General features: G+C 41.4%; 1 protein-coding gene across 3 annotated transcripts; it reads right to left on the minus strand.

Annotated features, from left to right (window-relative positions):
- Window positions 1-1,429: 1,429 nt before the first annotated feature.
- Window positions 1,430-17,478, minus strand: LOC127436717 (putative transporter SVOPL). Of its 3 annotated transcripts, XM_051691031.1 has the most exons (17): window positions 17,350-17,453; window positions 17,111-17,265; window positions 16,221-16,374; window positions 15,973-16,073; window positions 15,793-15,891; window positions 15,537-15,608; window positions 13,786-13,910; window positions 13,159-13,222; window positions 12,933-13,058; window positions 10,553-10,681; window positions 10,278-10,351; window positions 9,956-10,152; window positions 9,740-9,851; window positions 2,538-2,619; window positions 2,009-2,098; window positions 1,712-1,825; window positions 1,430-1,544 (listed from the first exon to the last, which is right to left on the minus strand). In XM_051691031.1, the coding sequence occupies exons 3-17, from the start codon at window positions 16,351-16,353 to the stop codon at window positions 1,533-1,535; spliced, it is 1,530 nt and encodes a 509-aa protein (XP_051546991.1). In that variant the 5' UTR covers window positions 16,354-16,374; window positions 17,111-17,265; window positions 17,350-17,453; the 3' UTR covers window positions 1,430-1,532. The 3 variants fall into 3 exon arrangements, with proteins under 3 accessions (XP_051546991.1, XP_051546992.1, XP_051546989.1); XM_051691032.1 differs by lacking the exon at window positions 17,111-17,265 and having other exon boundaries at window positions 17,350-17,478; XM_051691029.1 differs by having other exon boundaries at window positions 17,111-17,471.
- Between the last annotated feature and the right edge of the window lie 5,120 nt (window positions 17,479-22,598).

The following is a 22,598-nucleotide window of genomic DNA, read 5'->3' on the forward strand; positions in this document are numbered from 1 at the left end:
ATGACTCGTTCTCTGCTTCCTCCACATTGTGATGTCACACTGTGGTATACATTTGCATCTGACTGCCTCCACAACAACTATTCAACAACGCCTACTTTATCTTATCACTTCAGTAGCCTGCCCAGCAGCAGTGAGATGTAAGATGGCAAAGAGAGAGCAGGTCAGTCAAGAGCAGAGAGCCAATCATAACAGTGGGCATTTACTGTCAAGTCTTAAAGGAGAGCAGCACCAAAACCTGTGTTTCTGACAGATGTTCAGAATGAGGGTGGAAAATGATCATGTTTTACAAATATATGACTATTCCTTGGCAAAAAAAAAATGACACCCCATACCACCCTTGTGGCCATGCCCCTGTCCATAAGACTCTAGTGGTTAAATCAGGGAGTCAGGAGCTGGCTGGTTAGCTGGTCCCTATTAGCTCCTGCTGGTAGATACTGGAACAACACCACCCCACCACCCGACTAGCCATGTTTTAAGACAAATGTTTTTTTGTTTTTTTCAAGAACAGTTTAAATCTAAATTATTTCATTACATTATAGTGCATCTTCATCCGGTGAAGGATTGTTTTTGAATAGCTCTTAAAAGCGTGAAATTGATTTATATTTTTCCCTATCTATTCCCATTCACTAGTGATCAGTCACATGACACCCGATCCCCTTCACAAAAATGTACAAAACAAACAAAAATGTACAGCACTGCACTAATTGCACTAACGTACATAGACACATTGTCAATGTGGGAAATTAAGACATGATGCCAGTTTGGCATTAACCCTTTGGAATGCCACCCACTGGGAGAAAGAACAGGATTATGAGTGAGCTAAGGTGACTCTCCAAATAATCTTTATTAACATTTTATCTAGCGCAATTTAGACATAAGAGTGACCGTTCTTGCTCTGTTTTTACACTTGATCTGGATGGCTTGTATTGAATGGACCTACAGAGCTAAAATATTCTTCTAAAAATCTTTGTTAGTGTTCTGCAGAAGGAAGAAAGTCATACACATCTGGGATGGCATGAAGGTGAGTAATTGATGAGAGAATTTTTGGGTGAACTACTCCTTTAATCTATAAGCTTTGAAGCCACCTAGAAGATGACAAAAATAAACTTTTAGCAGATATACAAATTAAAAATGTACAGCCTTCCTCTTCTGGGAAAACAGATAATAAATATTATTATAAATAAATATTTAATGACATTTTTTCCAGTACAATGCTCTCTAGAATGAAAACGTCATCTTTGCCAGTACTACTTGTCACTGACTAGCAATAGCAAGTAGTAAATTTGGTTTTTCCAGACTGTGACATAAAACAAAGGCAGTATTGGCTATTTAAAAATGGTCAAAATGTTTGATGTGTCTAGCTAGAGTACTGCAGAAGAAAGAGGCAGACAAGGAAAGGTTTTTTTTACTATTAAATAAGTATTCATTTATTAGTTATTATTATAAATGATGAATTCATGAATTAATATGGATCCGCTTTTTTTGTTACAAAAGTATAATAAATCAGTCCTTCATCTCCATCAGGTGTTTTTTCATGCATTTTGCTGAAAAAGAAAAATGGAGACAGTCAGTACTGCAGTTTCCACAATCAGGGTTTATATGGGCAAAACAGTAGAGAGAAAAACAAATTCATCTTTGACTAAACCATTTTTCCTTAAAGCCTCAGAAGACATAGAAGAGGTTTGTTGCTTGCAAATGAGAAAATGATTACCAATAATGCTCGTCCTCTGGTCTCGATGGGTAGCAGGATCACTCCCACCGCACAAATCACACACGAAGCAGCGAACGGTGACAAGGCCAGAATCACAGACTTAGACATTAATACCTAACACACAACCACAGGAAGATCAAGCGTGTTAAACTCACAGAACTGCCACAGCTATGCAAGTGTATACACATCATTATCATCTGTGTAGATGTTATCTACAAAAGCAGATAAAATCTAGATTGTTAAACGCACAAAGCTATGTATATACAGTACATACAGAGAGACAAATACTCAGAGCACCTGTGCAATAAATGGTGCAATCATTCCTCCTATTCGACTGAAGGAAGTACAGAAGCCCATTCCTAATGAGCGTACAGCCGTGGGATACACCTGCAAACACATACCTATGTCAATCCTACTTTAACAATCATAGACATAACAGTTTATGACTGCAGAGTACAGGCCACCTCAGGCCAGGACAGTTCACCCACAAATACAAATTTACTGTCATCATTTACACACCCTCATTTTGTTCCAAACTCGTTTGACTTTTTTTTATTGATTAGGAACACAAAAGGAGATGTCAGGCAGTATGTTAGTCTCAGTCACCATTAACTTTCATTGCATCTTTTTTCCCATCCAATGAAAGTGAATGGTGACTGAAGCTGTCATTCTGCCTAACATCTTTTTTTTGTGATCTACCAAAAAAGCCAAGTCATACGGGCTTGGAACAACATGAGTGTGAGTAAATGATTGCAGAATTCTCCTATTTGGGTGAACTGTCCCTTTAAGATGAGAAGAGTAACAGTTCAAGTGTTGGGTCTCTCACCTCTGCTGTGTAAATATAAACCACATTAAAATTCATGGCGACCACAGAGCGGAGAAGGAAGAGCAGCACTGTGAATCCAAACCTGCATAAGGATAAATGCACATTAGCGAGTCCTCAACTGTGGCTGCGCTTCAAAGCAAAGACCACAGGGTAATGCTTGAACTCTGAGTATTCTTGTAAATTGAAACTCTTGTTGTTTGTTTTTTGATTGTTTAAAAAGCAGCATTCAATGTTCTTTAGACTTACACAATAGTGAGTATTTTTACTGAATACAACAATAGGTAAACCTATCCATTACAGTATTTGAGTTCCACATGTGAAATTATTGTAATTAAATCAACAGTGTGTACTTTCTGCGGCACCCAACAGAACTGCAAAAAGAATGTTTCCATACAGGTAGTCCTGCCCTCAAGACATTGACTGAGTCAATGTTGGTTCAAACAAACAGTGTTGAAAGCACCACAGAGCCGCAGTGTTTACACTATGTGTTTACACTATGTGTTTACTATATGCACATAATACATTATAATTACACAGTTCTTGGGTAGTGGATGCATTATGCATTATGATGAATTATTTTCTAAAAACCTCATGATTTTAGGTTAAAATTAAGGTAAAGTTTTAGCCAAAAATAAAAATGTATAGGGGAAAGTGTATAGTTTTGACCATTTTTGAAATCGCTAGTTCATTTGAAATAGTCCTGCGATGTGACAAATGAATTTTCAAAAGTACAAATATTCCACATTTCTCAATTAATCTGAGGTCATAAAAGCTGCATGTGTAATAATGATAAAAAAATAGCAAAATCCTGTTTAAAGTTGATTTAGATGTAGTAAAGACCTTATTCATATCAGTGCCATCTTTGATTTTTGATGGGACTGACAACGAGGCTGTGAGAGATAGTCTCTTCAATGGGCTGTACTGTAATTTAAAGCATTTTTGGATCGTTCCGCTGACAAAATATTGAAAAAATGTCTTTTCAAGAACATTCAGTAGACAAAAAAAAAAAAAAATCAGACAGATCTAGGGGCTTTATACATCTTTGTCAGTGCATGCCATTGAAGAGACTCTATCCTCCTGAGCATGACTGCTGTGTGAATTTTCCATTTCCCTTTTTGATTTGTAACTAGTAGCACCTAATAAACAAGCAAAAACTTTTTTTTCTCTATAGCAAATAGTTTCCCTAAAAATTGATATGTGGACAGCAGGACTAAACTCTTTAAATAATACAGAGCTAGAAAGTCAGATTTTTTCATCAAATTGCTTATTATGTTTCCAGGAATGTTGGTTATTCATGTTTTTGAGACGTTACAGACATTACAGCGGATTTTCTGTAAAACTGAATAAATTACTCATACTCAAAGTAATGGCCAGTATTGTCCAATTACTGCCAACCATGTTAAAATAAAGTGTAGCATTATAAATTCTGAAATTTGATTATCATTGTCCCATGTCTGCTAAACATGTTGAGAGGTCCAAACATCATCTGCAGCCTGAAACTGAACTTTTAGTTGGATTTTAGGAGTGAATGCTCTTAGAAAGTGAATGCACTTGCTGCATAGAAAGCTATAGGATGCTCCCTTGCTCCCTATTTAGTGAATGACTTAACCTCCAGTGTGCTGTCTGTCTGTACTGGTCTCAGAAAAGTTCGAAAATTCACCTTATTCATCCTAACTCCATATAAAGCTTCTGAAAGCAAAATTTATCAGACTATGGATGAACCCATCAATTCTCAAAGTGAAAATGCACAGTAAATATAGGAATGCATTTACCATATTGTACAGGGATAACAAAATAAAATGTAACAAAATTTATATTAAAATGAAACACAATGACCCACAGATGTGTTAATGTTGAAAGTTATTCGAAATAACTAACATGTTTTTGCAACTTAACATCCCATACATGTGGACATCATGTTTATCAGCGCACTGACGTGCAAAAAATGAATGAATTTTTTAAAGCGGCATACCAAATGAAACAAGAGATGCTACTCTTTACACCCAAACAGGCTTCAATGAAAAATCTTAAAAGATGTTCCCTGTCTGTCACTCACTCGACGTTGTTTCGATGTAGTGACACTAGGGGTTCGATCTTGAGAGCCCCAATCACCTTTGCTTAAAATAGAAAAGGCCACTGACAATTGGCGAGTGGAATTTGCTTGCCACTCTCCACCTCGGACATACGGGTATAAAAGGAGATGGCGTGCACCAATCATTCCGATTTTTTCTTCGGAGCCGAACGCATGTGTGTTCGTCCCTATCACCAACGCTTACGTTGCTGGATTTACGGCGCATATCAGCGGTCACCCTCGCACGGTCGAGTGTTGTGCTTCCCCTGGGCACTTCGGCAGCTGAGTCTGCAGTTGCTAAAAGAGTATATTCTAAAGAGTATATTTTGTACTAAAAAAGCTCGCACAAAACGATTGGTGTCTTTTTAAAGATGGCCTTTTGCCTTTGCACTACTGGATGTGGGCGTTATCTCTCCCCTCCGGATAGCCATGAAATCTGTCTCAAGTGCTTGGGGCACCAGCACGCCGAGGCAGCTTTCGTGGAAGGGTCATGTTCTCATTACGAGAACATGCCCATAAGAACATTGCGGTCATGGCTCACTTCCTTCTTCGTGAAGCAGGGAGCCAGCGCGGCTGCTTCCCAACCCGGTCCGTCCCGGGCTGAAACTCAGGCGGCTGGGACGGCAAGCGCCGCGGGCAATCTGAATGTGGACATGGGAGCGTTTCCGCCGGCTCAGCCCCCGCGGACCTCCCATCCCCCAGCACACTCGTTCTACCCGGAAGAGCTGTCGAGCGATGCAGGCGGTCCGCCTCAGGGAGGATTTAATGTCTCGTTCGCGGCTCGTGACGAGGACGAGTTATCGGTCGCAGCATCGGAGGGTGGGCTTCTGCTGTCGGAAGCAGACGAATCTTCTGAGCTCCCGCTCATGGGTGGTAGAGCTCAGGATGAGGCGGACGATGAGATGGCAGCCATGCTTGCCCGGGCGGCTGCAAACATTGGGCTAACGTGGAACCCTCCACCCTGCCCTGAGCATTCACGGCTGGATGATTGGTTTCTGGGATCTTTCTTTCTTTCTGGAAGTGCACGAGGAGCTAACGAAGTCATGGAAGGCACGTTTTTCTGCTCGTACACGCTTCACGGGTTCGTCCATCCTAACATACCCTCGACGGCGGAGCGGCTAAGGGATACGTCAAGCTTCCCCAGATAGAGCGCGCCGTAGCGGTGCATTTATGCCCAACATACCAGCCCCACCATCGCCCCTGGGCCAGCACGTGGGTGAGTATAACATCGCAGTATAACAGTATAACCCTCTGGGCCTCGGCACCCACATGGTCAATAAAAGAGCAGTTTCCTCATTCCCTCGGCGAACAGGTAAGTGTGCTGGTCTCTGGGGCCGCTGGCCCGCCCCAGCCACCGGCCACCGCTGCAGGCTTGCGGAGCAGCACGTCCCCCCTGGGTTGTCTTCCAGGTGGGGCGCCTGCTCTGCCTTGCCGCGAACCACCCTCCCCGGGCACAATAAATCCAGTCGTCCCCTTGGTGCCGCTGGCGCAGAGTCTGGAGGCCTGATTAGCGCTCTCCAGCCCCTCGCGGTGGCTCATAAGGACAATTCACCTCCGAGCGGAGGTTGCCACCCTTCTGGCGAAGGGAGCAATAGAACCCGTCCCCGTAGCCAAGTCACACAAGGGCTTTTACAGCCCTTATTTTATTGTGCCCAAGAGAGGGGGAGGGTTGTGCCCAATATTGGACCTGCGTGCCTTGAACAAGGCCTTACACAGGCTTCCGTTTAGGATGTTAACACAGAAGCGCATCTTGGCATCAGTACGACATCAGGATTGGTTTGCGGCCATCGACCTGAAAGACGCGTACTTTCACGTATCGGTCCTTCCTCAACACAGACCCTTTCTTCGGTTTGCTTTCAAGAGACGAGCATACCAGTACAAGGTCCTCCCCTTCAGTCTGTCCCTGTCCCCTCGCGTCTTTACCAAGGTCGCAGAGGCTGCCCTGGCCCCGTTAAGGGAGAAGTGCATACGCATACTCATTTATCTCAATGACTGGCTAATCCTAGCTCACTCGTGGGATCTATTGTGTGCGCACAGGGACCTTGTGCTTCAGCACCTCGACCAACTTGGGCTTCAGGTCAACTGGGAGAAGAGCAAGCTGTCCCCTGTACAGAGCATCACTTTTCTCGGCATGGAGTTGGATTCGGTCACTCTCATGGCACATCTTACGACCGAGTGTGCACGGTCAGTGCTGACCTGCCTGAAAAGCTTCAGGCAGAAGATAGCGGCACCAGTGAAACAATTTCAGAGGCTCCTGGGGCATATGGCATCCTTGGCGGTGGTTCTCCCCCTTGGGTTGATGCATATGAGACCGCTTCAGCACTGGCTACAGACTCGAGTCCCAAGGTGGGCATGGCGCCACGGCACCCATCGTGTGACTATCAAGCCACAGTGTGTCAGAATTTCAGCCTTATTGCACAGACTCTGTGCAAAGTCAGGGAGGATAGGCAGCAAGTCCTGTTCGTTGCACTGTACTGGCCCAACCGGACTTGGTTCTCAGATCTGATGCTCCTGGCAGTAGCCCCTCTCTGGTACATTCCCCTGAGGCAGGACCTTCTCACTCAGGGGCAGGGCACGCTCCGGCACCCACGGCCAGACCTCTGGAACCTCCAAGTCTGGCTCCTGGACAGGACGCAAGACCTAGCGGATCTTCTGCCAGCGGTGGTAAATATGATCACTCAGGCCAGAGCCCCCTCCACTAGGTGGCTGTATGCCTTGAAGTGGCATCTCTTCACGAACTGGTGTTCTTCCCGTGGGGAAGACCCACAGAGGCGCGCGGTCAGGTCTGTGCTGTCTTTCCTACAGGAAGGGCTGGAGAGACGGCTGTCTCCCTCTACCCTGAAGGTGTACGTGGCTGTTATAGCAGCGTATCACAATACACTGGATGGGAGACCCTCACAACAGCATGACCTGATCACCAGGTTCCTCAAAGGCTCCAGGAGGTTGAATCCTCCTAGACCACACCTGATTCCATCTTGGGATCTCTCTGTGGTCCTACCTGCCCTACAGAGAGCCCCCTTTGAGCCCCTGGAGCAGGCCGAGCTCAGCACCTTTTCACTGAAGACGGCCCTCCTGGTGGCGCTCACTTCCATCAAGAGGGTTGGGGACCTACAGGCGCTCTCTGTCACCAGCAAATGCCTGGAGTTCGGGCCGGCACACTCTCATGTGATCTTGAGACCACGGCCCGGTTACGTGCTCAAAGTTCCCACCAATCCCTTTCGGGACCAGGTGGTGAAACTGCAAGCGCTCCCTTCAGAGGAGGAAGACCCGGCCTTGTCATTGCTATGTCCAGTTCACGCCCTGTGCATCTATCTGGACCGCACGCAGAGCTTCAGACGCTCGGAGTAGCTCTTTGTCTGCTTTGGAGGGCAGCAGAAGGGGAAAGCTGTCTCCAAACAGAGTCTGGCCCATTAGATTGTGGATGCCATTTCCTTGGCTTACCAGTCACAAGACCTGCCATGCCCCTTGGGAGTCAGGGCGTACTCCTCTAGAGGTGTTGCATCCTCCTGGGCACTGGCAAGGGGGCTACACACAATACCTTTGCGAGGTTTTACAACCTATGCATAGAACTGGTTTCGTCCCGAGTGTTACGGGGTAACAGCAGGTAGGCTGGGCAGCCGGTTGGGTGTACCGCTTGCGTTTACGCTTTTCCCCTTTTTTCAAGGTGATAATGAGTGCTATTTTGTCCACAACAAATCCCATAACTGGTGAACCCTGGACACCTCTTTAAGTCTAAAGCACTGTTCGGTGACGAACTCAGCAGATGAGTGATGCCACCAGGCCCAGTACTCGTGGTATTCCCCTTTTCAGGTGAGCCCAGGTACTCGGGCTCAGTACTCCACACGTGGTAATTACCCTCTTGGTAATCCTGTGTGACGCATTTCCACTGTTCGGTTTCCCCTCAGGTGAACCCTGTGTTTCCCCTCATCAGAGCTTCGCTCTGCTTCAGCCACTGTTGCTGTGTACCCTCTCCATAGATAGGGTCCTCCTGGTGGCATCATTCCATATGTGAACTTCCCCACTGGTAAGACCATGTGAGGTATTCTCCACATGTTAACCTCCCTCTGGTCTCTGTAGTGCCCTCCCTCCTGGAGAGGGAAGAGCACTTCCCAGCATTATTCTAGAAGGTGCTCGGCGGGAAATTGCTTAACAGCAAATATCAGGAAAGGCCACCGCCTTTAGCCTCTTTGCGTAAGTGCCTCCTCCCCCCTTAACGGGACTAGGGAGATGCCTTACCTAACTCGCTGGAAGGTCACAACGTGGTCGAGTGCTCACTGCGAGGCACGCAGCAGCTTGCCCGTGTCCACTCTTCCATACCTCGTGACACAGTTCAGCGCCTGCGGCGTTTCCTATAGGAACCCATAGTGTCAATACATCGACACAATGTTGAGTGAGTGACAGACAGGGAACTTCTGGGTTACTGGTGTAACCTCTGTTCCCTGATGGAGGGAACGAGACATTGTGTCCCTCCTGCCACGGCGCTGAACCGGCCGCTGACATGGCCGGGACTCTCTATCGGCTCCTCAGCATAAATCTGAATGAGTGGTGCACACCATCTCCTTTTATACCCGTATGTCCAGGGCAGAGAATGGCATGCAAAATCCACTCGGCAACTGTCATTGGCCTTTTCTATTTTAAGCAAAGGTGATTGGGTCTCTCAAGATCGAACCCCTAGTGTCACTACATCGACACAATGTCTCATTCCCTCCATCAGGGAACAGAGGTTACACCAGTAACCCAGGGGCAATTTTGTTGGCAGAAGTTTAACCCTTAAATGACAATCTAGAGTGTTGTGAACAGTATTCAGTTGGTTTAGATTCAATTAAATTATGCATTGCGTAAAGCGAAGCCAAAATACAACATCCACACATGTGGACGCGGGGTCGCATGAGGTTATCTAGTCTATCCCTCACTGCCTCGCTTTCATTCACATCAAAAGTCAAAGATGGCACTATTGTGAATAAAGTCACACCGCAGGACATGTCAACTTTCCAAAAGTATTTCACGTCAACTACCCACTTATGTAAATGTTGTAATGTAAACTGTGACCCAAAGAATATCTTTGAAAAATATTTATAAGCATTTCAAATAATTATAAAGAGCAAGAGAGAAATCAACATGATATACTCACATTGTTGTGCAAATATTAGTGAGCATGAAAAAAACAGCAGACAGCACCAACCATATGACCATGCTGGGCTTTCGTCCGAATATATTTAACAGGCCGATATTCAGAGGGATGACTGCAGGGGAAACAAACATCCACTTTTAAAACTAAACTGGCATTAAACCAAACAGTTCTATCCATTTCTTAACTGGAATGGGTAACAGGTTAAAGGTCACTCACATGCAACCTCGCCTAAACAGCTGATGAGAAGAGTCTGGTAATCAGCCATGTTGAATGGGATACAATAGCAAAGCGCCTCATCATGGTTGTGTTTGATCTGGTGCTCTTGGTCAGCGTCCGTCACACACAGAAGGTTTTTCTCCAGTAATTCAGAGCCGCTGAGGACTGAACCATAATAGGAAAAGGACGCCACAAACCTATGGATGAACAATGCAATACAATAAACAAAGCACAAAAACTGGACAGTTACTGGAATGTGTATTTGCTGATTCCACATGCATAGTACAAACACACAGCACGGAAGAAGCGTGTTTGATATTACCATGAGTACCACAGCAAAAGTGATGTTCTTCTAAAAGCCGGGCTGATCAGTGTGAAGGCGTTTCCTCTTTCTGTCTGCATACAAATGGTTCTGTGAGTATCATGGTTACACTGACACAAATGCATACAATTTGTGTATGAATTAAAGGGATAGTTCCCCCCAAAATTCTGTCATCATTTATTAAATCTCATTATGTTGTATAGTACTGCTAATTATCTGTGCTGTTTGAAACACTGCCAGAGAGCGTGTCATAAAGGAACAAGTCTTTAACACACCACTTCAGGTTCCCGCAGTTCTCCTTCAGGTAGGATGGCACAATTCATCCTGGCGATCCAATTAAGCGTAGACACGGCTCCATGGACATTACCTGCTGACACTTGGAACCGTGCAGACTCAGGAATAAACTGAGAAACAGAGAGAGAGAAAGAGTAATTGAAAGAGAAAACATTAAGATTGTATTCACATGAGTCACGTGACGCCATGCAAGGATCGGATGTGTGAACGGCGAGCTCTGCGCACTTTGCTAGTTTTACTACTTTTAATGACATAAACCGGTGAGATTCGATACACTCTGTTCCATAACTGTTTTAGGAGGACAATATGTCAAAGAATTCAAAATCCTCAAGCTCTGGAGTTATTAAAAGACACTTACGTGCTCAAGCTGATGCTCCCAAGCAGGCCGCAAGCCTGGGAATCAACTTAGTCGGAGAGGTGCGGGAAATGCGGTAAGAACTGCTGAACATGTCGGCAATGCTGACGAAGGTCGTTGCTGACTTAGAGGATCTTGCTGTGATACGTCGATCAATCACTGCCATGGAGGGGAAGTTCATTGATGTGATTACAAGAGTGGGGGATGTCGAGAAATGGATCGATTACCTGGAGTCATCAGAGAGGGAATTATCTGCTTATCCACTAGCGACCAAGGTGGATTTGGAGCGTGTCTGGGAGAAGTTGGAGGACATGGAGAACCGTAGCAACCGGAATAACGTCCGTATCATCAGAGTTCCTGAGGGAGCAGAGGGACAGGATATGTTGAAGTTCCTGGATGGGCTCTTTCTGAATCTGCTTGACATAGCAGGCCATAAACTGGAAATCAAGCGAGCTCATGGGGTTCCTGCTCAGCGACCCGTGGAGGGAGACTGGCCCCGATCAATTCTGGCCAAATTTCTGAGATCATCCGATAAAGATCTTGTGTTATGCGAGGCAAGGAGTAAAGGAAGAACCACAGCATTTTCTTGTTCCCAGAAACGTGATCGATTCAAGGAATGCATTGCACTGATATTGCTGGCCAAATTGAGAATAGATGCTAAGGATGGCCGTAAAACATTCACATGCCCATAGCAAGTGATGTCCTTCATAAAGTCAATGGAGTGAGTAAGTCATCTTGTTGTACTCACGTTGCAGCCGAGTGAGCCGGCTCACTGAACATTCGCTTGACTCTTTGAGGAACCTGCGTGCTTTTTTTTTGTGCTGGTTCCACCTAGCGGCTGGAGTTTATTTTGTAGAGTAAACACCTTTAGGACAGTTTTATGGATGAATCTACACGCTCTTTGTGCTTATTCCTACTATTGGCTGGAGTTTGTTTTGTGGAGTATTTCTTGCAAAGTCAATGGAGAAAGTCATCTTGTTGTACTCACGTTGCAGCCGAGTGGGCTGGCTTACTGAACATTCGCTTGACTGTTTGAGGAATCTTTGTGCTTTTTTTGTGCTGGTTCCGCCTATTGGCTGGAGTTTATTTTGTGGAGTATTTCTTGCAAAGTCAATGGAGTAAGTCATCTTGTTGCACTCATGCTGCAGCCAAGTAGGCCGGCTCACTGAACATTCGCTTACTGTTTGAGGAATCTATGCGCTTTTTTTGTGCTGGTTCCGCCTAGCGGCTGGAGTTTATTTTGTAGAGTATCACACCTTCAGGACAGTTTTACGGATTAATCTTCATGTTTTTTGTGCTTATTCCGCCTATTGGCAGGAGTTTGTTTTATAGATTATATTTTGCTGTGTAATTCTGTCTCACCAAATTTTTATAGAAACACCGGACTTGAGCAATCTGATGGCAAAGCTGTCTCGGGGGTTCTCGTAGGCGTGCATGGACTGTTTGAGTTTGGAGGGACGGACGCCAGTTGGCGCTTTCGTGCGTGGGGTTACTGCGCATGTTTTTCTTTTTTCTGTTTGTTTGGTTCTGGGGGATGTTCGGGTTTTGATTGTTGCACTAATGTTGGAATGTAGTCTTTATAATCTTGTTTTTGACACACTATCTATTTTTTCTTATTTGTCAACATGTCAAATGTTAATATGAGTAGATTGTCTCTCTCCACGTGGAATGTGAATGGGTTGGGGCACCCCATAAAAAGAAGGAAGGTTATTTCTTTCTTAAGCATAAGAAATATTATATAGTGTTTCTTCAAGAAACGCATCTTTCTGCAAGGGTCCGTCTGATGCAATTTAAGATTTGGGTGTTCGGGGGGAAGGGTTTATGTTCATTAATTTGTTGAATGGAATCAATAAAAATTATTAATAAAAAAAGATTGTTTTCACATTTATGCACTTGGCTGATGCTTATGCAAAGCCACTTACAGTGCATTCAAGTTATACATTTGATCAGATTGCGTGTTCCCTGGGAATTGAACCCATGACCTTGGTGGTGTTAGTGAAACTCACCAAAAAGAGTCCGATGAGTATAAGGCTGGGGATGACGGAAAAACGGATCATCCAACGCCAGCCCATTGTGGGTACCACAGTCATGCCAAGAATGATAATAAACATAGATCCAAGCATCCAGAAAATCTGTCAAGCAATCACAGAGAAAAAAAACCCCACAGCAATGAGGTCAGAATTGGAGGTTTTCAAGATAAAGGTCAAACATAACTTTCAATTTGTCACTCACTGAGGCAAGAGGCAGCAGGAATGCTCTATATTTGGCTGGAATGAATTCTGTTTTCAGAACAAACCTGCAAGAGGAAATAGCAGGAAGAGAACATTTCACTGTTGCACAATAATAAATACAGGCCATTGATATGATATTAATAGCATTTAAATGCTTTATGACAAGGAAACAAATGTTTTTGCTTGTTTTTTTTTCATATACTGGAAAGCGTGTGTACAGGGCCTTTACTAATGGGTTGGGAGCAATTCTTGGGTCCCACAAGTCACGAGGGGCACCTAACAATTCCATTTTGATTGATGTACTGTATTTTTATTAGGATCCAGTATAATTAATTCAATGTGTTTTACATAAAATAAAAAATAAATACATCAATTAAAAAATAATATTGATAAATAATAATAAAAAAGAATAATTGAAATATTTTTAATTATAAAAAAAATAGATTTAATAATATTTAATAGTTTAAAATATCAAAATTTAGTTCATATTTGAATTGCAATATGGGTGGAATTGGAAAATGTCCTCGTTGAATATTACTTTAAAAAAAAGTAAGCAATATGAGGTCTCGGGTGCCCAGAATTCCTATCTAGGGCTCTGCATTTGTGTATTTGTTTGTGTTCTTCTCACCCTTGAGATGTGGCCGCCACACCACAGCCCACCATACAACGCAGGAAGATAAACCAGCCATATGATGGAGAGAATGAAGTGAGCAGTGAAAAATATGAGGCCCAGATAAAACCACCAAACACCACCTGTGCACACAAACACATTTTTTATTTTCATGTATTTAACCCTAGAAAAAAAAAAAAAAAAGCCAAAGTCTTATTTCCATTGTGATCCTCTAAGCCAGGGTTACTCGACTTTAAAAAGCTGGGGTGCTGGAAAGCAGGATTCCTTTAGCCTTGAGGGCCACAAACTTTTTTTATATCCTAATTATTATTATTTTTTAAATATTTTAATTACTTTTCATATTAATGAGGCGAGTAGACAATGCTAAATATGCTATATATTACATCATGGACATGTAATTATCATAAAAATAAACATATAGATATATAGTTTAATTCTTGTAAAATTGTGGTGGTTCTTTGAAAAATAAAAACTGTGATATTTATTAATATAATGATCATATATGAATATATGGTGGCCATTTTTGGTTTTATCCACACTTTTACAATCAGGCCATATTCTGCAGCACAATGCACCACTCTAAAAAATAACAATTAAAATGTATTTTGTGAAATGTCAACATGTCATATATAGAAAGAAGATATTATCTAATTCCAAACAAAATAATAAATGCAAAAAATAAAAAAAAAAAAATTTGTTTTACGGCCATTCTAAAACTTCTCTCAGTTTGTTCATATTTTAGAGACACCGTTAATCTAATCCAGTCAGTTGTACTTACACAAAAAATCATTTTTCCCAACTGAACTTTTAAATCTAGGCTACATTGAAAAATATTTGTATTACTACCCCTTGTGTGGCATATTTATGAAGATCTTTACAAAGTTGAAGTAGTTGGCTAAATACCTTGGAACAGAAATTTGATGGATAAGACCCAGTTTTATTAAAATAACTATTTTCTTGGGGCCTGGGTAGCTCAGCGAGTATTGACACTGACTACCACCCCTAGGGTTGTGAGTTCTAATCCAGGGCGCGCTGAGTGACTCCAGCCAGGCCTCCAAAGCAACCAAATTGGCCCGGTTGCTTGGGAGGGTAGAGTCACATGGGGTAACCTCCTCGTGATCGCGATTAGTGGTTCTCGCTCTCAATGGGGCGCGTGGTAAGTTGTGCGTGGATCGCGGAGAGTAGCATGAGCCTCCACATGCTGTGAGTCTCCACGGTGTCATGCACAACGAGCCACGTGTAAGATGTGTGGACTGACGGTCTCAGAAGTGGAGGCAACTGAGACTTGTCCTCCGCCACCCGGATTGAGGTGAGTAACTGCGCCACCACGAGGACCTACTAAGAAGTGGGAATTGGGCATTCCAAATTGGGGAGAAAAGGGGATAAAAAATAAAATATAAAAAAACTATTTTCTCAACTGGCAAGAAACCAAGATCCTTAAAATCTTTAGCATTCAGATAAATACGGGGATGAGTTTCTAATATTACCCCGAGCAGTTTATTTTGAGCTTTCTGTAGTTTGCCTTTAGTATGCTGAGAAATGCTGCTATACCAAAAGGAAGCAGCATAATCAAAATGAGGCAGTATGAATACACCAGCTAAGATTTTTGAAGTCTGAACATCTAATAGTGCTGACTTTCTGGCAAGAAATAGAGTCCTATTACAAATTTTTGTAAAGGTTTTACAGCCATACTTTCCACTGTTGATTTATTATCTATTAGTTATGGGTCAAACAGAATTTTGTCTGACCTTCCAGCGTCCATATCTGTCCGCAACATAGCCACAGAGAACCCCACAAACCATGAAACCGAGAAACACCATCTAAAATACAAACACAGAATAGGCTGTAAATATTTAGGTCACAAGCAAAGACGAATAAGATACAAGAGGATAGAAACGTAACTGGTTGGATAGCCATGTGCAAGCAATACGTCTTGCACTTCAACATTCCATTCCTGTCAAACTCAAAGTAAAAAAAAAAAAAAAAGGGTTCTGAGATCCTCACCGTGGAGACCAGAGCCACATGCCAATCCTCCAGATGCCACTCACAGCGGATCTCAGGAGAAACCACAGCCAACAACATGATCTCCATCGCCTCTACTATCTATACACACACACAACTTCAGCAATGCTAATAATAACACAATGCAGGTGAAGACATTACACAAACACACACTTTTCTTACATTGGCACTACCCATGATGACAAAAAGCAGAATATGAAAGTATCCAAAGCCGATGCTCTCCACAGCCTCCTCCACGGTGTAGCATTTTGGTTTGGTCTGGGCTGCAGGGGTCAAAAGTCACTCTATTAGATGATTGGATACTATTTGGCAGGTTATACTGCATTGCATTGAACTGTGAAAGTGTAAACACATCAACTTTGTGTAAGACTGTATGTTGTTTTGTACTGTATGTACAGTATGTTTCTCACCTTTGGCCTGTGCAGGTTCTGCATGTGTGTTATTGCTAGTGCTGGTGTTGATTTCTTCCTCTAGCTCAACTTCCTGAAGCTGGATGGCATTGACCAACTGGGTCTTCATGGAAGATGATCGTTTTAATGCCATTCTTCTGGGAAAGTTTATTTCCTGAGTAGCAAGCAACAAAAAGCTTATGACAAACAAATGGTAAAAATCATGAATAGATTAACCACTTTGATTTTTATGTTACCAGCATGTTTTTAGACACTGTCCAATGGTAATACAATGTTTTTTGGATATGCACTATGGCTACACCATGTTTTCCAACATGCTACTATGGTAATGCCACATTTTCTGGATATGTACTATGGCTACACTATGTTTTTATGGCAAGCTGCTAGGGTAATACCATATTTTTTGGACATTTACTATGGCTACACCATGCTTTTGAACATGCTACTATGGCTACACCATGTTTTTATGGCAAACTGCTATGGTAATACCATGTTTTTAGACATTATACCATGGTATTAACATGCTTTTAGGACATGCACTATGGTTACACACCATGTTTTTGCTACTATGGTAAAACCGTTTTTCATTTTGTACATGTACTATGACCACATAACGTTTTTGCTAATATGGTAATGCCATGTTTTGGGGCATGTACCATGATTATACCATGGTATTCTTTGTGCTTTGGAGTACAATGTAAATATCATGGTATATGAATATGCATGAATAATATAGTATAATATGTATACTTTAATGAAGTTCAATAGTGTTATCATCATTGTAGGCTACCATGGTGATTGCATTAATCTTATATTTCATGTTACAATACTCATTTTGAAACAAATATACACAGTACTGTTATGTGATGAGTGTAATAAATACATCTTACTATGATGATCAAAAGATGTCATCAAACGCGATTATTCTTTATGTTAAGGTATTTCCCTTAAACTGTCTCATCCGACAGTCAGTTTTGACACTTCTTTTAGGATCCTGCTTCCCTGAGAGGTGTTCACGAGATCTCTTATGTTGAGTTCCCGATACCTTTCAGCGATTTATGGAAATCAGTCTCCAAAAACACTGATAACGTGGGAAGCAGATTTCATAGCCATACAATCCAATACATACCTACTTTAACTGTTTTATAATCCAAAATCTGAACTTTACAGAGAAGTTCAAACTCCCTTTGAGCAGATACATCTTAGATTTTCCACCTCGCGCATTAAAAAAACACACCTGCCGACAGGTAAATACCGTCACAAACTTCAGCGTGTAATGGATGAGGCTTGGTTATAAAGGGCCAAACAAGTGTCTTTTTTTTTTTATTTCAGAGACAACACACGCCCAAGTACGAGTTACTTTGCTTTGTGTAAAAAGGTCAAAGGGGCTGGATTCATACTTCGTAGTTTCGGCTTGAGTGAACGCACAGGACAAACAGGTTTTAATGGAGCTTCTCCTTATACTGACCTATATCTTTTCAACAAACCGGATGTTTGTCTTATTTTGTGCCCATATTAGCCGAGCATCAGTAACTTCAAAGCAAACAATGAAGATGCCGCTATTGAGATAAGCAAGAGTTGTGACGAAAGGGGCGTGGTCAGTATTATTTATTTGTTGTCGTTGTGCATTTGTACGTACATTGAGTACAAACACAGAGATTCAATATAATTTACATAGCGTAGTAGGCTATTCTAAATTATTTATTTATTTAATTGAAGCCTTTCTATTAACTATACATACTGTAGACTCATTTTTTTTTTAATCAATCATTTTATTTCAATCAATAAAATAACTAAATATTATAAGATTTACACAGTTTACTTTGATGGAATTTTAAGAAATTTGTGTTATATATATATATATATATATATATATATATATATATATATATATATATATGCGGGCTGGCACTGTTTTGGCGGCACAAGGGGGGCCTACACAATATTAGGCAGGTGGATTTAATGTTGACACCGATCAGCCACAACATTAAAACCACTTGCCTAATATTGTGTAGGTCCCCCTCGTGCCGCCAAAACAGTGCCGCAACTCAGAATAGCATTCTGAGATTATATTCTTCTCAGCACAATTGTACAGAGCAGTTATCTGAGTTACCACAGACTTTGTCAATTCGAACCAGTCTGGCCATTCTCTTTTGACCTCTCTCGTCAAGGCATTTCCATTTGCAGAACTGCCGCTGACTGGATGTTTTTTTGTTTTTGGCACCATTCTGAGTAAATTCTAGAGATTGTTGTGTGTGAAAATCCCAGGAGAACAACAGTTACAGAAATACTCAAACCAGCCCATCTGGCACCAACAATCATGCCATGGTCCAAATCACTGAGATCACATTTTTCCACATTCTGATGGTTGATGTGAAGATTAATTGAAGCTCCTGACCCATATCTCCATGATTTTATGCACTGCACTGCTGCCACACAATTGGCTGATTAGATAATCGCATGGATGATTGTTGGTGCCAGAAGGGATGGTTTGAGTATTTCTGTAACTGCTGATCTCCTGGGATTTTTACACACAACAGTCTCTAGTGTTTACTCAGAATGGTGCCAGAAACTAAAAACATCCAGTGAGTGGCAGTTCTGCAGACGGAAACCCCTTGTTGATAAGAAAGGTCAACGGAGAATGGTCAGACTGGTTCGAGCTGACAGAAAGACTACGGTAATTCAGATAACCCCTCTGTACAACTGTAGTGAGCAGAATAACATCTCAGAATGCACAACATATCAAACCTTGAGGCAGATGTGCCACAACAGTAGAAGAATGTGGCATGGGGGGGCGTGGTCATGTGTCTGCCTGCGGGAGAGGGAGAGTGGTAAGGCTCATCACCAGGGTCGTAATTATCTCTAAAACCTGTCTGTCATTATAGTGATGGCAGAGGGAGACCTGAAAAGGCTCGCCAGAGCGTCAGAGAGAGGAGAGAGTGACCAGCAAGCATAACCGCCACAAACTGAGAGAGTGCTTTCATTTATTTATAAACTATTTACTTGTTTTGACGGTTACCGTCGATTGTGTGTGTGTGATGCTGAAGATTAAAAGACTGACCTTGAACCTGCTTCGTTGTCTCCTGACTCCTCCATTGCCCTCAAACTAAGATCCTTTCACAAAGACCAAGTCGGATTTTACTTCTCTCAGCCAAGAACAGAAAGCTGAGGCTGCAGTGGGCACAGGCTCAACAAAACTGGACAGTTGAACACTGGAAAAATGGTCTGATAAACCTCGATTTCTGCTGATGTACACAGATGGTAGCCCACTGCAGCCTCAGCTTTCTGTTCTTGGCTGATAGAAGTGGAACCCGACATGGTCTTCTGCTCTTGTAGACCATTCGCCTCAAGGTTCGACATATTGTGCATTCTGAGATGCTATTCTGCTCTCTACAATTGTACAGAGGGGTTATCTGAGTTAGCGTAGCCTTTCTGTCAACTCTATATTTGTGTGTGTGTGCTATACATCATCATTCTGGTTTAACTCCCACTAGGATTCTACTGAATCTCAACTGACATATTTTGTGGCATGCTACCCTTCATTGTTGCGAGCTGAAGTTGGGATTTATCTTCTGCTGTCACCTGCCTTTTGGAATTCAGCAGCTGCTGCCACCTGGTTTATTGGTTTACATGAAAGAGACAGATTCAACTGACGGCACATTGTTTATTATTTAATATACACAACAATATAGAGACATTAAACATCAAATATTGGGATGCAGTTTGCAGAGACCAAGAGAGAAAGAAACAATACAGAATGATAGATATAATGAGAAATGTATCCCTTCATGATGGGAACGCAAATATGATGTTTGCATTGTCAATGAAAAAGATAATAATAAAATGTCCTTTAAAATTAAGAATGAACTTTCTGAGTTATTTTACATTCCAATGACATCCTCATAGGGACAAGGGGAGGTATATTATCACACACACACACACACACACACACACACACACACACACACACACACACACACAGTAGTGTGTTAAGTAGCACCATGTTAACTGTGAATTATTAGTGACTGTAAATATAACATTTATCCCCTCAACATAATTGCGTACAGTTGTAATTAAAATTGCAAGATTAAAAGAGAAGCGAACAAATAACGCCAACAAACGAATGAAAATATTCCCAGTTGGTCTTTGCACAGTCTACCAAGGGGGCGTCTACCAATGATGCTTGCCTCTTATTGGTCATCTGTGGACTACATACTGAATATTTAAATATGGAGAAATATCCATTTACATATTAGTACTCTATATGATATACTGAACTCATAAATATTGATATTCAAATACTTTCAAAAATATTATTCAGGTTTATAAATGCAAAATACTTAAAATGTTATTTTTTTAAATGATGATCAAGACGGTTTCTCTGTGCTTTGCTTTGTTTAGTCTCACGAACCATTACACAGTAGTCTTTCATATTCAGCTACATTCTATGGAGATTTTCAATATTTTTTAAAGACTATAATCATGCCCATCAAGACATTAGCACACAAAATAAACAGAAGAACTAAAGCATAATTCATCACTTCACATGCATCCTGATTTAAGGCCTTGAACGAAAGAAAAAAGAAAGAAAGAAAGGAAGGAAATAAAGATAAACAAATAAAAGACAGAAACTGGGGGAAATAACTAAGAAAAATGTTAAGTAGAGGAAAACAGAAAAGAGAATTAGTAAATATGAAAAAAGAGAAAGAAAATTTAAACACTCACTCAACAAAATTAAACAAGGCTTTTAAATCGTTTAACCTTTTAGCACATAACCTTAAAAGCAATCTTTACAATACTTCTGTGCAAATCCACATGACCATATACATGAAAATACATTTAGAACGCCTACTGAATTACGAAGCTAAAGGAATTATATGCCTCAACAGTGATTTGGTCTTTTTTAAAATGTCCCATAGCAACACTTTCCCAACATCTTTAATAAATAGTACTTTTATAACAATAAAAAATAAATACAATCTAATATGGTTAACATATAATTTAACATATACAGTAATCAGATTGTGCTAAATGGGTCAATACATCAATATGCATATATATATATATATATATATATATATATATATATATATATATATATATATATATATATATATATACACTGGCTGCCAAAAGTTTGGAATAATGTACAGATTTTGCTGTTTCGGAAGGAAATTGGTACTTTAATTCACCAAAGTGGCATTCAGCTGATAACAAAGTATAGTCAGGACATTACTGATGTAAAAACAAACAGCACCATCACTATTTGAAAAAGATTTGATCAAATCAAGACAGGCCCCATTTCCAGCTGCCATCACTCCAATAGCTTATCCTCGAGTAATCATGCTAAATTGCTAATTTGGTACTAGAAAATCACTTGCCATTATATCAAGCACAGTTGAAAGCTATTTGATTCATTAAATGAAGCTTAACATTGTATTTGCGTTTGTTTTTGAGTTGCCACAGTATGCAATAGACTGGCATGTCTTAAGGTCAATATTAGGTCAAAAATGGCAAAAAAGAAACCGCTTTCTCTAGAAACTCGTCAGTCAATCATTGTTTTGAGGAATAAAGGCTATACAATGTTTGAAATTGCCAAAAAACTGAAGATTTCATACAAAGGTGTACACTACAGTCTTCAAAGACAAAGGACATCTGGCTCTAACAAGGACAGAAAGAGATGTGGAAGGCCAGATGTACAACTAAACAAGAGGATAAGTACATCAGAGTCTCTAGTTTGAGAAATAGACGCCTCACATGTCCTCAGCTGACAGCTTCATTTAATTCTACCTGCTCAACACCAGTTTCATGTACAACAGTAAAGAGAAGACTCAGGGGTGCAGGCCTTATGGGAAGAATTGCAAAGAAAAAGCCACTTTTGAAACAGAAAAACAAAAAGAAAAGGTTAAAGTGGGCAAAGAAACACAGACATTGGACAACAGATAATTGGAAAAGAGTGTTATGGATCTTAACCCCATTGAGCTTTTGTGGGATCAGCTAGACTGTAAGGTGTGTGAGAAGTGCCCGACAAGACAGTCACATCTATGGCAAATGCTTCAGGAAGCGTGGGGTGAAAATGTCACCGGAGTATCTGGACAAACTGACAGCTAGAATGCCAAGGATCTGCATTGCTGTCATTGCTGCACGTGGAAGATTTTTTGATGAGAGCTCTTTGAAGTAGTTTAAGTTTAGTAATTTTTCACGTTATTAATGTCCTGACTATATATTGTGATCAGTCGAATGCCACTTTGGTGAATAAAAGTACCAATTTCTTTCCATAAGAGCAAAATCTGTAAATTATTCCAAACTTTTGGCCACCAGTGTGTGTGTATATATATATATATATATATTGTGTGTATATACACTACTGGTCAAAAG

This window comes from Myxocyprinus asiaticus, chromosome 47 (assembly GCF_019703515.2).
Source record: "Myxocyprinus asiaticus isolate MX2 ecotype Aquarium Trade chromosome 47, UBuf_Myxa_2, whole genome shotgun sequence".
NCBI classification, from domain to species: Eukaryota; Metazoa; Chordata; class Actinopteri; order Cypriniformes; family Catostomidae; genus Myxocyprinus; species Myxocyprinus asiaticus.

Coding starts and splice junctions, on each gene's coding strand:
- LOC127436717 (XM_051691032.1), bottom strand. CDS start 16,353: ATGGCATTAAAACGATCATCTTCCATGAAGACCCAGTTGGTCAATGCC. Junction 16,074..16,220: donor AGAACCTGCACAGGCCAAAG/GTGAGAAACATA, acceptor TGACCCCTGCAG/CCCAGACCAAACCAAAATGC. Junction 2,099..2,537: donor TTTATATTTACACAGCAGAG/GTGAGAGACCCA, acceptor ATGTGTTTGCAG/GTGTATCCCACGGCTGTACG.